This window comes from Tamandua tetradactyla, chromosome 14, assembly GCF_023851605.1.
Source record: "Tamandua tetradactyla isolate mTamTet1 chromosome 14, mTamTet1.pri, whole genome shotgun sequence".
In the NCBI taxonomy this organism is placed as follows: domain Eukaryota; kingdom Metazoa; phylum Chordata; class Mammalia; order Pilosa; family Myrmecophagidae; genus Tamandua; species Tamandua tetradactyla.
Window position 1 is genome coordinate 91,243,015 of NC_135340.1, and position 14,849 is coordinate 91,257,863.

Here is a 14,849-nt window from a genome sequence, read left to right on the forward strand (position 1 = left end):
TTTCAAAATTCCCAAATCAAAGAAATAAAATAGTACTTTGAATTAATTCTAAGATCTAAAACACAAAGTGTTTGAAGCCAAGGCCATTGTTTTAGTCTGCCAAAGTTGCCAGACTGCAACACAACAGAGATGGATTGGCTTTTAATAAGAGGGGATTTATTTAGTTAAAAACATATAGTTTTGCAGAGGAAAAGCAGCTAAGTTTCATCTGAGGATCTCTCTTACATGGAAAGAAGGCACAGGTGATGTCCACTGGCCTTCTCTACCAGCTTCTGGGTTCCAACAGCTTTCCGCAGGGTGATTCCTTTCCGCATCTTCAAATATCTGGGCTGACCTGCAAGTGCTAAGATGAGGTACATTGACCTGCTGGGGCTGTGCTGCATTAGGCTGTCTTCTGACTCCTCTCTTCTAAGCCTCCAGCTAATTAAATTAAACGTCACTCATTGAGGAAGGCACGCCCCTTAGCCAACTGCAGGTGTAATCAGTCACAGATGAATTTCACATGCTCAAGTCCACAACAACAGAACTAGGCACCATCACCTAGCCAAGTTGACACCTGAACCTAACTACCACAACCATGCTTCGTATATTTTTTAACTGGCCAGAAAGAGACACAGATCTTTGTTCTAAAGTTTAAATTAAATGCAAAACTTCAGAATCCAAAATTATAAAATCTGTAAAATTGTATCAATAACTGACTACTAACTGGCCTAAGTTCAATGCCTTTGGAATCTGCTCTACTTGAATTCTTAGATGATTTTTCAACAGAATATAGTTTTATTACTTCTGGTGAATGGTCCCTGAAAGTTTCTCAAATTCTCCTTTTATTCAAACTCAATGTTTACGTCCAGTGTTTATAATTAAATGTTAATATATTTTAGTGCTAAAAAATGTTAAGAGCTCTTATTTTCCAAGTCATCAGATCTATGATGTTCAGATAAGCAGTTTGCCCAAAGGCATAACATTAACTAGAGGTAAAACCAGATTTTAGAAATGATTTTCAATCACAAATATCATGTGCTTTTCATGACTCAACATTATCACTGGTTTATCAATGGAGATTAGAGAATTACCTAAACATTCAAAAATGAAGATATTTATAAAATGTTTTCACATAAAATACCTACTTCAGCCATCTCTTCCTCCTCCTCTTCTTCAGAAGTCACTTCTTCTGTTGTCCCATTCTGAAACGGGAGAAAGAACTTACAGAGCTACACAGAAAAATAAGCAAAAGCTGAGTACATTAGAAAACCGGTGCTACAATGACAGAGACAGAGTCTCAGTCATCTGTCACTTATTCCCACTAAGAAATGGAAAGCTTATGAAAGCTAAAATATTTACTGTTAAATCCAGCTTTGATCTGATAATTAATATTGATCAGTTTAATAGATATCTTAGGAATAAACAAGGCAATCACTCAAATAGAAAGCTAAATATTTTTATAAAATTAAAATAAGAAAACAAGTTTATACATAAAAGCAGATTTTCATTTAAAATAAATATCCCAAACCAGAGATTCATTAAAATAGCTACCTTTTTAACTTTGAGTTCCATAAACTCAACTGCTATATATTTATAGTGTTGAAAAGGAATAGACATTTGTAAAGCTCTTCATAAAACTAAAAATCATAAAACGATCACTGCTTCACTAAAGAACCACTTTTTTTCTTTTAACAACGTGTTTACCACAGAATATTTTTTATGAGACATAATTTACCACTTATTCATTAATGAAACTAATGAAGTTTTTAGGAAGAGAATTTATATCTAGTTTTGGCAGAGTTCAAAAACACAAGTTTCCTGGGTCAGAGCATAGTTCTCCAGTATGCAGTACCAAGAATACCTAAAAGGTCAAGAAACCAGGATCCAAATATCAGTTTGGACCAAAAAAGATGTCAGCAGCACCTAGGGATCTGTTCTTAGGTACTCCGATAGTATAATTCATTAATACCATTATCTCAAAGGATGTGATTGTTCTGGATTAGTGAGCTAGAGAATTCCACATGGAAACACACAACCGTGCAGAATAAATTTACATCTGTTTTAAATCTGATCTCTTCAGACATGTTACTAATTTCCTAGAAAATGAATAAGAAAAGGAAGCAAGCAGCTCCCAAAATGTTATGATTCACTCTTTCTTCTAAACCATACATTCCAAAACAGAATATTTTGGGATCTACAGAACAGACTAAGCCTAAAAGTCACAAAAGTGTGGATGCAAAATAACAGAGAGATCATTTTTTAAATACTAATTTCAAAGCCTACCCCAGAGAATCAGTGTGTTTAAAAAGCTCTTTTGGGTGAGTCTGCCGTGACCTAAGGTTTATGCAGGGAGGTCTGTAAACACTAAACCCAGTCTATGCCTTCTATTTTATAAATGAGAAAGCTGGAGCCCCCAAAAGGATAAGTAACAACCAAAATACAAAGCCAGTTAGGGGTTATGAAATCCTAAGATGAATTTCATTACATGATGTGGCTTTCTTTTGAAATGACAGAGGAATATTACAAGAAAGATTAAATCCACTGCAGTTCTGGGAAAACAACAAAACAGGAAGGGTACCATGAATCAAAAACTCTAGTGACATTTTAGAAAAGCAGATGGAATCAGCCTGTTGCTCTTAGAAAGTCACAACCCAATATAGACAATGGAGGGGAGACCAATGGGGACAGTTTTTCTAGAACAATCACAGGCTCAATGGCAAGGAGATGGGGAACTGAAATAAACCCAGGGGCTATCGGAAAGAGTGCTAGAGCAGTGTCCTGCCCTCTGCTGTCCTGTTCCAACTGCAGGTGGTAAAGATCACCTAGGCAGGAGATCTGCCTTGGTGGGCTCCTTAGTAAGGGTGTCAGAACTAGAGAGAAAAGAGATTTTTTTTTAAGGTAGTTCCATGCAGCAATAATCTCTCTCAATAGACTCTTTCTATTCCATTTATTCAGGTATCAGAAGGGTATCTGGAAGTACCCAGCCTAACTGGCAACCAGACCCTACCTACTGTCCAACAGAAAGGGAAGCCGACCTGCCAGCAACTCCCCACCTACCTACCACAGGCAGAACACAGGTCCGCAAAACAAGAAGGGGATGCCGTAACACAGAAGAGTAACGTTCACAACTGCTGATGACACCCTTATCAACAATAAGTATCAATGGTATAACTCATCTATAAATGAGCATATAACCAAATTATCACCAGATTTTAAAGAAAACTAGTAATCTGAGAGAAAGGCACCAAGTAGAAAAAGTGACCTGACACAATATTAATGAAAGAAATAAAACAGAACCTAAAAAACTGAATTGGAATCTTTAGCAATAATTGAGAAGGTTTTAGCTTTAATTGTAAAGCTCTTCAAAAACTAAAAATCATAAAATGATCACTGTTTATTTTAAATGAAATAAAAAAACCCACTTAAAAGAAAATAAAAATTACTATGAAAAGGTCAAGACAGGGAAATAAAAAACAAGATACCTTTGCCCCAAAAGAGCAACACAACAAAAAGCACTCAGCAGAAGGTCCAGAGAGCATAACAGACTTAGCTGAACATTGCACTTATGCTGCATTTATGACATTCCAATTGTGAATTATTTCAGAATATGGAAAAAAGGGATAAAGAATAAGTTAAGGGGCCCAGAGGATAGGAATATGAAGCTCCAATAGTAATCCAATGTTCAACCAGAGGATGGAGAGGAGGAAATGAAAAGGAATGAGACAAATGACATCAACCCAAAGAAAGACTTCAGAACATATAGCAGCTCCAAATGTCCCAAAGGAATAATGAAAAGTAAAACCTCATACCTCACAATTAAAGAAAAAACATACAAACTTGCAAAAAAGAAAAAATAAACTATGCAAAAAGATATAAAATCTATTAGTCATCAAACTTTTCAACTTTAACAATTCATACCAGAAGACAGTGAAAAAAATGAAAAGAGCTTGGGAAGACTATATCTAGCTCCACCAAAACAGGAGCCGCACGTGTGTCTGTTCCCCACGGGTCCTCAGTACATCAGCAGAACGCATCACAAAGGGCAGGCACTGGGGCATTCGTGGAAAGGAAGATTAAAAATACAGGCAACCACCATTCACAGAACATTCCCCATATACATTCCCCACATGTCCTTTCTGGGGAAACACTATTTGGTGATGTACTTCAAGAGGAAGAGGGGAAGAACCCATGAAAAAGAGAAACTATAAATACAAGAAAAGGCAATAAGCAAAAACAGGTTAAGTCTAAGCTATTGTCAATAACACAGCTGCAAGGTCACAGGCCACAGTCTCTGACCACACAAAATGCTAACTAACATTCTTCCAAAAGCCACCTGAAAATGTTTAAAAAATTTTTTTTTCTTCTAAATAATTCTTGGGTGAAAGAAGAAATTGACCTTCATGCCCTACTCTTCCAACTTCAAAGTATATTCTCCAGAGAAATGCTTGCATAATGCATTTATGCCTGCAATAATGCATATATGCTTGTCTAATAGCCAAAAAACTGAAAACAACCCATATGACCATAAAGTCAAATGGATAAATAACTCATAGTATAATTAAACAATAGAATAAAGATAGCTATACACAATGAGTTTCACACACAATGTTAAGCAAAAGAAAGACAGGTAAGAATACGTAAAGTATGACTGTTACTGTAACATTCAAAAACAGGCAACAATAAACTATATTATTCGGGGAGGCATAGCTAGGTGATTAAAGTAGAGAAAAGTAAGTAAGTGATTAGGTACAGGGGGTGGTAACCTGGGAGGGGCCTGCAGAGGGTGTCTGCAGTGTGGGCAATGTTCTATTTCTGGACCTGGGTAGTGGCTGGGTGGAGGTTCCTACATACTATAACCATTTGCTACATTAAACTTATTGTTTTACATATTTTTCAGTATGCACCAATTTCACATTAAAGCTTTAAATAATAAGAGTAATATGAACAAAAGATAGACAAACTATTTAGAAAATTTAAACTATACTGTTTATAAACTTGTGCAATAAAGCCAAACAGTATTCAGAAGTGCATGCCCTTACATGAATTTATTGAAAATGCAATGTTAAATCACACTGATTCAATAAAGTAGAAAAACAAAATAAACAAAAAGAGAAATAGGGGTTTAAGACAAGCAAAAAAGGAAAAAGAAAACACATAAGATTAAAAAAAAAAAACTAAAAGCTGACTCTTTTGAAAGACAATCTACAACCCAGTAAAATAAACAAGCCTCGGACAAGAAATCAAGGTAAAGAAAACAACCTGAGAAATAAACAGGGGCTATAACCACAGATGAAAAGTGATGTGAATCATGCATCTATGTGATGATGTTAAGAATTACTGATTGCATATGCAGAATGGAATGATTTCTAAATGTTGTGTTAATTTCTTTTTTTTCTTTAATTAATAAAAAAAAAAGTGATGTGAAAAGAGAACAATTGGAACATCTTTACATTAGTTGCAACTAAAGGTATAGATGAGAGGATGTTTTTTTTTAAGAATCTGAAGTTACTGTAACTGACTGAAGTAACAGAAAATCGTAACAGACCAATATGGTAACGACCTATTTCCAAATTTACTGATCAGGATCAGATGTTTCCTTAAAACAGAGTTTCTCAACTTCAGCACTATGGATATTTTGGGCCATGTAATTCTTAGTTGGGGGACTTGTCCTGCGCATTGCAGACTGTTAGTAACATCCCCGGCCTCTACTCAGGACATACCTTTCTCGTTGTGACAATCAAAAAGGTCTCCACACATTTCCAAAGGTCTCCTGGGGTTAAAAAATCAACCCAGTTTAAGGACCGCTGATTTACAAACTGTCTAGAGTGTAGGAAAAAAAGACGCAAAGGCCTCTCAAGACATTTTATGGGACTGCTTAACACTGATACCAAAATAAAACAAGGGCCAAAAGGAGAAGGAAAAAATAAAACCTATATACAATCAGATTAAAAAGAAGTAAAAATCCAAAAATAAAGTATCACATCCATTCTAACAGTGTTTATCAGGGGAACTCAAGAATAATTCAAAATTAGGAAAGCCCCTCACACACTTCACAGATCACAGCATGGGTATGCCCACACATGGAGCGCTACGCAGTCATGAAAAACAAGGGAGAGCTCCACATACGACTGGGTCCACGATATACCGTAAAGTAAAAAAAATCACAAGCATTCCAGTGAAGGATGGAAAACTAAACATTGAACCTATGTTTCTCTCAACTTATCTCTTTCCTGAGGCTCCACTATAATTACAGTGAAGAAAAAACATTTTATAAGTGCATAATGATAAAAAGGAAAAAGAAAAAAGGAATGGGTATTCAGCAGAAAAATAACTCACCCACACTAGAAAAATAATAGTAAGTAGAGGTATGGTAACCAAAGGATCTGGGCAAGTCAAATCATGGTTTAGATGAATACAGAAAAGGCAGCTAATTTGCCCCATAGAACCCTGGAGAAGCTCTGGACTAAAAGAGAACAGGTACAATGGAGGGCAGGAGTGACTGGTAGGACTGAAAGCAGAAGGATTAACAAAATCCTCTTTATAGAAAACCCTGCCCAGATTTCCAAGCACACCCCTCTCCCTTGCTTCCTTGAGCAGAACTCAGGCAGATATATTCCTATCTCAAGTATTTGCAAGGTTTTCATCTCCAAAGAAACGGAGCAGTTCCAGCCAACAGTTATCATTGTGCCAGGCGATGAAGAGGTAGTAGGCAGGGGTGTGAAGTAAGCATGATTTCCTCCTAAAAGCTATCCACCATGAGAGAGAGTGCAGGTGCAAAATGGCAGGGGAGGGAATAAAGGCACTCCACTCCCTTCACTAGATAAATGAAGGAGGTACAAAAAAGACTGGAATTGAGTGGTAATCCTGGGGCCAGAAAGAACATTTAGAACAATGACAGAAGTATCAGAGGAAGCGAGAGGACACGGAAGGATCAGGTTTAGCAAGTGATGGCACAAAGCACTGATCAGCCCCCACTGTTCAGCCCGGCGGTTGCCAGATTTCGGGAGTGGCAGGCTGAGTCCAGTACTGGCATAGATAGCTGCCTCTTCTAAAAGTGAGAGGGTCAAAGTTGGTCTGGAGGACCGTGAGGGACCAGCACAGAAGCTGGCACCAGGGTTGGCTCTCTGGGCGGCAGCACTTCCAGCCTCCCACCAGCATCCAGGACAGAAAGAGCTAAGGTGTCCTTTTGTTCTGTGTATAGGTGTTTCCTAGTCTGGCCCGTCCCTGAGGGCAAAGCACAGGCTCTATCCTTGGTTTCCACCTTCTCTGTAGCAGTACCTTCTGGCCTGACACCATCATCTACCAGGATTTAAAGACCCAGTGCATTTTTTCAATGGTTGGGTTTGTACTTTCTCTTTCTCCTGCTGTCTGTCTGGTAGATCCCTGAGGCCCAGTGCAGACACTAATCTTCATTTCTCTCAGAAGCAGTGTCTTCTGGCATTATACCAGTATCTACAGGGACATAAGGAGCCCATGCACCTTTCTCATTTTTTTTCTATTGGTCGGTTGGATTTTTATTTTCTCTGTTTTATACTTTGGGGACTGGCAGATCCCTGAGGGATATAAGCACATGATGCTGGCCTAGGTTTTATCCTCGAAAGCAGCAGCTTCTGGCTTCTCACCAACACAAGAGACTGGGAGAGGCAGTGCACTTCTTTTCTTCCCCTTTTTTTTTGTGTGTGTGTGGGCGTTTTGTCTGTTTGTTACTATTTTTTCCTCCCCCACACCTTTTCCTTCCATTTTGTTTTCTTGTTCTTAGACCAGTGGACTGAAGAGTGAGGGAACATGATTTCCAGAGTGACCACAGCTTAATATTGAGAATATCGGTTCTCAACTAAAAAATTACAAAACATACAGGAAAACAGTTATGAGAAAAAACGAATTTGATGGACTATATTCTGGAGGAAGCACAATCTCTGGAATTACTATCAAAGATCTCAGAACAATTGTCATAAAATAGGACCCATGAATTAAAGGAAAACAAAGACAAAGAATTAAAGAAAATCCAGAAAACGATGTGAAAAAAAATGAGAATTTCACTGAGACAGGAATTATAAAGAACCAAATGGAAATTCTAGAACTCAAAAGTACAACAGCTGAAGTAAAGAATTCAACAGGGGGTCTTCAAGAGCAGAATGGAGGAAGCAGAAGAAAGGATCAACGATCCTGAAGACAAAACAAATGAAACTGCCCAGGTTGAGAAGAAAAAAGAATGAAAACAGATGAATGAGCCTGAGGAACATGCGAGACATTACCGAGCATACCAGTATAATCACGACCAGAGTCCCAGGAGAAGAGGGATAGACGGCCAGAAAAATATTTTAAGAAATAATGGTAGGAAACTTCCCAAATCTGATGAAAGAGACAAATCCACAAATCCACAAAGCACAGTAAACCCAAACAGACATATACTGAGACACACGATCAAGCTATCCAATACCACAGACAAAGACAGAATCTTAAACACAACAAGAGAGAAACTACATGTCACACATAAGGGACCCTTAATAAAATTAATATCTAATTTCTCCTTAGAAATCATGGAGGCCAGAAGGCAATGGTGAGACATATTTAAAGTGCTAAAAGAAAAACATTGTTACCTGAGAATAATATACCTGGCAGTGCTGTCCTTAAAAAAAAAAAAAAAAGGGAAATTAAAACATTCCCCACCCACCCACCCCCCAAAAAATGGAGGGAGTTCATTACCATGAGACCCTCCTTTACAAGAAAGACTAAAGAGTACTCCATGTTGAAAAGCAAAGGATGATAAAGAGTTGCTCAATTAAGAAATAAAGATCTCTGGTGTAAGTAACAATATGGGTAAATATATATGTATTATTTCGCTTTTCATTTGCAATGCTATCTTTTACTTCTTATGAGGCTAAAAATTCAAATGTCTATAAAACAAGTACAAATCATTGTCACTGCCCACACAGTGCATAAAGATGTAATCTGTGACATGAATGACAAAAAAGGGAGGGATGGAAGCATATAGATGCTCTGTATGTACCTATATGTAGACTAGTGAAGTCAAGTTGAAGTTAACACAAACTAAATTAGAATAGATTTAGTAGGTTAAATGTAATCCCATGATAACCATAAGAAAAGATCTAAAAAACTTATGCAAAAGCCACAGATGAATTTCACATGCTAACTGACTGCAGTCCGCAGCAACAGAACCACAGGGCATCACCACCCGGCCACGCTAATGCTTGAACCTAACTATCACATGTCCATCCCCTGTCAACCTGGCAACTATACACATCACCTTAATCTCTAAACAGAAAACAGTAACAGACATATTTTTTCACCTAACAATGATCATCTTTCCTGCATACAGTGTACTAAATTTTTCCAGGTGCAAACTACATTTGTTTCACCATAATAATTACAAAGACCTTGGATCATTTCAGTAACAGTACAAATACAGTACCAACTCAAAAACCGTGCAAAATCTCATGGAGGTCATTTACAGGCATGGTGTGTTCTGACGCAGGGTTTTACTCTGGCTGTGGGTCTGTGAACTTACAGCAGGTTGTCTGCTTCCAATATGCAGGGAGGGAACAGTCACAGGATAAACAATCTCACTGCCATAGGGAGAAACTGGAGGGAAAACAGGTCACTGCTTCTAAACAATTATGATAACCTGCAGGGCATACCCCACTGGATTTTGCAGGCTGGAAGTCATGCATCCTTGGGGCTTTGGAGAACAGCAGTCCTGCCCTTCCCAGGGGCCCGCACAGTGGCCCACCTCTCTCCAAATACAATCTTGGGGGACAATGGGGAGACCACCTTTTTCTCAGCTCCATCCTCTCCAAACATGAGGGCTACACCAGGCTCTCTGGCACCTCCAGGACACATGTTCAACCCCTCGCTCAGAATAATATGGTGGCAGCCAGGCTCTCCTCAGTCCCAGGGAATGTGCTCTACCCTCTCCAAGGCCTGGGGCACAACTTTTTCAAAATATTTAGGTATAAGGTCCACCTTCTGCCTTATGGGCAGACTCACCCTCTCCACGTACTTGGGGGGGGGGGGGGGCGGGGGGGAGTCTTCTCTCCTGGCCCAAGATTTCTTGGCTTCAGACCTTGGCTTTCATGGTTCTACCTCTGAAGTTATTTTTCCTTCAATTTGTCCTTTTTCTGTCCCTTCTGGTTCTGACTGGCAGTGGTTCTGTGTGTACAGGTCTGTGCTGGCTTGAAAGGATGTCTGTCCCCTAGAAAAGCCATGTTTTAATCTAAATCCCATTTCATAAAGGTAGAATAATCCCTATTCAATACTGTATGTTTGAAACTGTAATCAGATCATCTCCCAGGATGATGTGATTTAGTCAAGAGTGGTTGTTAAGCTGGATTAGGTGATGAGCATGTCTCGGGTGGGTCTTGATAAGTTTCTGGAGTTCTATAAAAGAGGAAAACATTTTGGAGAATGGGAGATTCAGAGAGAGCAGAGAATGCTGCAGCACCATGAAGCAGAGAGTATATCAACCAGCGCTTTGGAGATGAAGAAGGAAAACACCTCCCAGGGAGCTTCATGAAACAGGAAGCCAGGAGAAGAAAATAGCAGATGACGCCGTGTTCACCATGTGCCTTTCCAGATGAGAGAGAAACCCTGACCGTGTTCACCATGTGCCTTTCCAGATAAGAGAGAAACTCTGTGTTTGCCATGTGCCCTTCCACTTGAGAGAGAAACTCTAAACTTCATCGGCCTTCTTGAACCAAGCTATTTTGCCCTGGATGCCTCAGATTGGACATTTCTATAGAATTGTTTTAATTGGACTTTTTCTGGGCCTTAGAACTATAAACTAGCAACTTACTAAACTCCCCTTTTTAAAAGCCATTCTGTTTCTGGTATATTGTATTCTGGCAACTAGCAAACTAGAAAAAGGTCCTACAATATTCTTGTTGGTTTTCTATGCAGTGCACTGGGATAATCAGATAAAAAGACTTTCCATAAATCCTTTCTGGATAACTCCATCTCAAATCGTCACTTGTCCTATAATGGCTGACTGCCTCCAAATTTGGTTACATCATATAAGGCACTATTCTCTGGGGTTTCTTTTTCTGGAAGTACAGAATTTTTCAGACCATCAATTTTTGGTTTCTTTGTACTCAAAAGCTCAGTTCTCAATTTAGTTCTTTCCTCTTGTATTTTGCTGTGAGCTGTGTGGGGAGGCCAGGCCACACTTTCTACATTCAACTTGGAAATCTCTTCTGCCAAATATCCAGGTTCATGGCTTTTGAAATCTGTCTTCTATCCAGAGACAGTGGTCAATTTTGCTAGATTCTTTGTCAGTCCAAAACAGGGATCACCTTCCCTCCAGTTTGCAACAGAATTATCTTTAGAGCTCAACTTTCTACCAACTGTCTCTTCAAAGCACTCTAAACCTTCTCTATCAAGCTCCTCACAATTCTTCCAAATTCTTCCCCTTATCCATTAAAACAACCATTCCAACAGGTTTGGTGTTTGCAAATTACAGCAGCACCCCACCCTCAGTACCAAAATCTGTTTTAGTTTGCTAAAGCTGCCAGGATGCAACACACCAGAGATGGATCGACTTTTAATAAGGGAATTTATTTCGTTACAAATGTATAGTTCTTCAGAGGAAAGGCAGCTGGCTTATGTCTTAAAAATAATGAGCAAAATAACAGGAATAAATTCAGCCTTACCAGTAATTTTACTAAATGTAAATGAATTAAATTCTCCAATCAAAAGGCAGAGAGTGGATAAAGAAACAAATCCTTACTATATGCTGTTTACAAGGGACTCATCTTGAGTCATAGATACAAATAGAGCGAAAAAATAGAAAAAAAGTTTCATGCAAATATTAATCAAAAGTGAGCATGGGTGACTATATTAACATCAGACAAAACAGATTTTAAGTCAAAAACTGTTAGAAAAGACAAAGAAAGACTTTATAGACCAATAAAAGGGTCAATTCAACAAAAAGACTCAATTAAAAACATATATTTACCTAATAGCAGAACACCGAAATATATGAAGCATATATATTCAGTTCGACAGAACTGAAGGGGAAATAGAGATTTCAACACACCATTTTCAACACTGGATAGGACACCTAAACAGAAGATTAATAAGGAAACAGAGTACCTGACAATACCATAAACCACCTAAATCTAACAGTACATGTAAAACAGTGTACCCAATAACAGGAGAATGCAAATTCTTTTCAAATGCGCAGGGGCCATCCTATAGGATAGCTCATACATTAGGGTGCAAGAGAAGTCTAAACAAATGTTAAAAATGAAAATCATAAAAAGTAACTTCTTTGAGAAGGTAGGGTTTAACAAATGAAATTGATTGCTGAATCATTAAATTGATATTTCTTTTAGTCTCCAGTATCTTAGAGCAGCTAGAAGTTAAAAAACTAAAATTGTGGAATTGTAAACCATGCCAAACGCTGAAATCTGTTCTACAACCAATTCTTGTGCTGTGCTTTGAAATTTATTGCTTTTTTGTATATATGTTATTTTTCACAAAAAAAGAAGAAAAAAGTTGATTGTGATGATGAAAAATATTTATTCCTTCTAGCCTCCTATGTTCTGGAGCAGCTAAAAGGAAAAATCTGAGAGGATGGTACAGTAGCCCATGACAAACTCTGGGATCTGTCCAGAGTTTGGACAACTTGTTCAACCACTTGTTGAAGAGTGCTCTGAAAATTATTGTTTTTTTCTTTCTTTGCATTGTATATATGCTTTATTATACAATTTAAAAAGTTAAAAAAAAAAAAAGTAACCTCTCTGACTAAATAGAATGAAGTTCTCTCCAAGAACATCAACCAATTCCATCCCCCATCCTATATTATCGACATGCCTTTTCAACATGAAAGAGTTAGAAAGGGCAAAGCCCAAAGATCTTTATAGAGTAGGATCTCCTGAAGGATAAAAGGAGAAGGTGGAGTTATAACAGAGAAGATAGGATTTAACAAATTAGTATGACTGCTGAGTCACTATATCGATATTTCTTTTAGCCTCCAGTGTTTTGGAGCAGCTAGGAGGAAAAACCTGAAACTGGAATGGGAAACCATACCAAACTATGAAATCTGTTCTGCTTGTTGGAGTGTAGTTTGAAAATTACTTTTCTTTCTTCTTTTTTTTTTAATATGTTATATTTCATAATAAAAAACGTTAAAAAATAGAATGAAGCTAGAAATCAATAACAGAAGGAAAACTTGTACAAATATATGGAAATTAAACACCATACTCTGAAGCACCCAAAAAAACAATGGGTTAAAAGAAGAAATACAAAGGAAATTAGAAAACACTAAGAGGTAAATGAAACAAAACCAAACCAAAAACTCATGAGATGCACTGCAAGCAATGCTCAGAGGGAAATTTATAGCTATAAATGCCTTATTAAAAAATAAGAAGAATCTCAACTCAACTTCACATCTTGAGGGACAATAACAACCACCAAAAAAAGCAGCCCAATAAACCCAAAGTTAATGGAAAAAAGGATATAATTGCAACTAGACCAGAGATAAATGAAAAAAAAATGGAAAAATTGAAAAAAAAAATAAAAAGGATGCAAATAACTAAAACCAGAAAGGAAAATTGTGATTTCACTACTGACTTACAAAAACAAAAAGAATAAGAGATTATGAGATTATTTCAAATTAAAATATCCTATTTGAAAAGGACCACACTGAGTACCCAGCACAATGAATGAAAAAATACCCACAACTTAAGTACACTACAGCGGTACTTCAGACATCGAGGAAAACTCAAACTCTTAAAAGCGTCCACAGAGCACAGAGAAAGCACTACATAGATGACTAAACCCTCAACAGTATCAGGCCTTAACACCATTATTGGCTAGGAGACAATGGCAATCTTAGAAATTCTGAGGGAAAATTATTTTCAATTTAGAATTACAGATTCAACCAAACTATCAAAATACAAGAATATAGCAATATCAGAATATAATAATATGAGAGCAGTTCAGATTTATTGGGCATTTACTATAAAACAGGTATGATTCTAAATGATTTACATATATCAACCCATTTAATCCTCAGAACTCACCGAAAATAGGCACCACTGCTACTTTCCCCATTTTACAGAGTACTGATATACAGAGTGATCAGCTAATCAGCCTAACATTATACAGCTAAAAAGCAGCAGAACTAAGATTCAAACCCATAGCTCCAAAACCCACTCTTGACCACTACTTCATTCTTTCTTAGGATTTTACTTGAGCATATACATAGGCAAAATGAGAAAGAGTAAACCAATTAAGACATGAGATCTTAGAAACAAAGGATATACCTTAGAAGAACAGAGAAGAAAAAACTGAAGATGACAAGTATATAGTCAGCCCAGGGGACAACCTGCCAGGACTGATAAAAAAGAACATAAGGCTCCAGAGAGAGGAAGATCTCATGGACTCAAAATTCTAAGAACTAAGAGTTATTATAAGGAAGACACTGAAAATCAAAAACCTGTACAAAAAAAGGAAATATCTTAACAGAGAACTTGACTTTACATCACAAAGTCATAATGATAAACACCCTGCTTATTCATATGACTAAAAACAATAGTTTTTTAGGTAGACAGGACAGAAAAGTGAGCAGGTGAATAGGGTGGTATAAAAACTAAATCCTCATCCATTATATTAAAAAGTCAATAAATTATGGCTAGCATGATTTTTCTGTAAACCTACTTCTTTAATAAAATAAACAAATGAATTATGCCTAAATAGGAAAATCCAAAAACAGTATAAACTTTACTTAAAGATGCAAAAATAATAACCAGAAAAATAGTTAAAAGGTTTAAGTGATTCATTTTGAGCAACAAATGGGGCTCAGGTAATTATTTTTTATTTAGATGTTTTAGGCATTATTCTTTTTA

The 14,849-nt window shown here is 37.3% G+C and overlaps 1 protein-coding gene across 3 annotated transcripts in view; it reads right to left on the minus strand.

Annotated features, from left to right (window-relative positions):
• Positions 1-14,849, minus strand: part of UBE2Q2 (ubiquitin conjugating enzyme E2 Q2) — a 72,958-nt gene that overhangs the window by 38,340 nt on the left and 19,769 nt on the right. For all 3 annotated transcript variants that reach the window (XM_077128484.1, XM_077128483.1, XM_077128485.1), the window contains one exon: positions 1,128-1,184. In XM_077128484.1, coding sequence (XP_076984599.1) covers positions 1,128-1,184 — 57 coding nt within the window. The remainder of the gene's footprint in view (positions 1-1,127; positions 1,185-14,849) is intronic.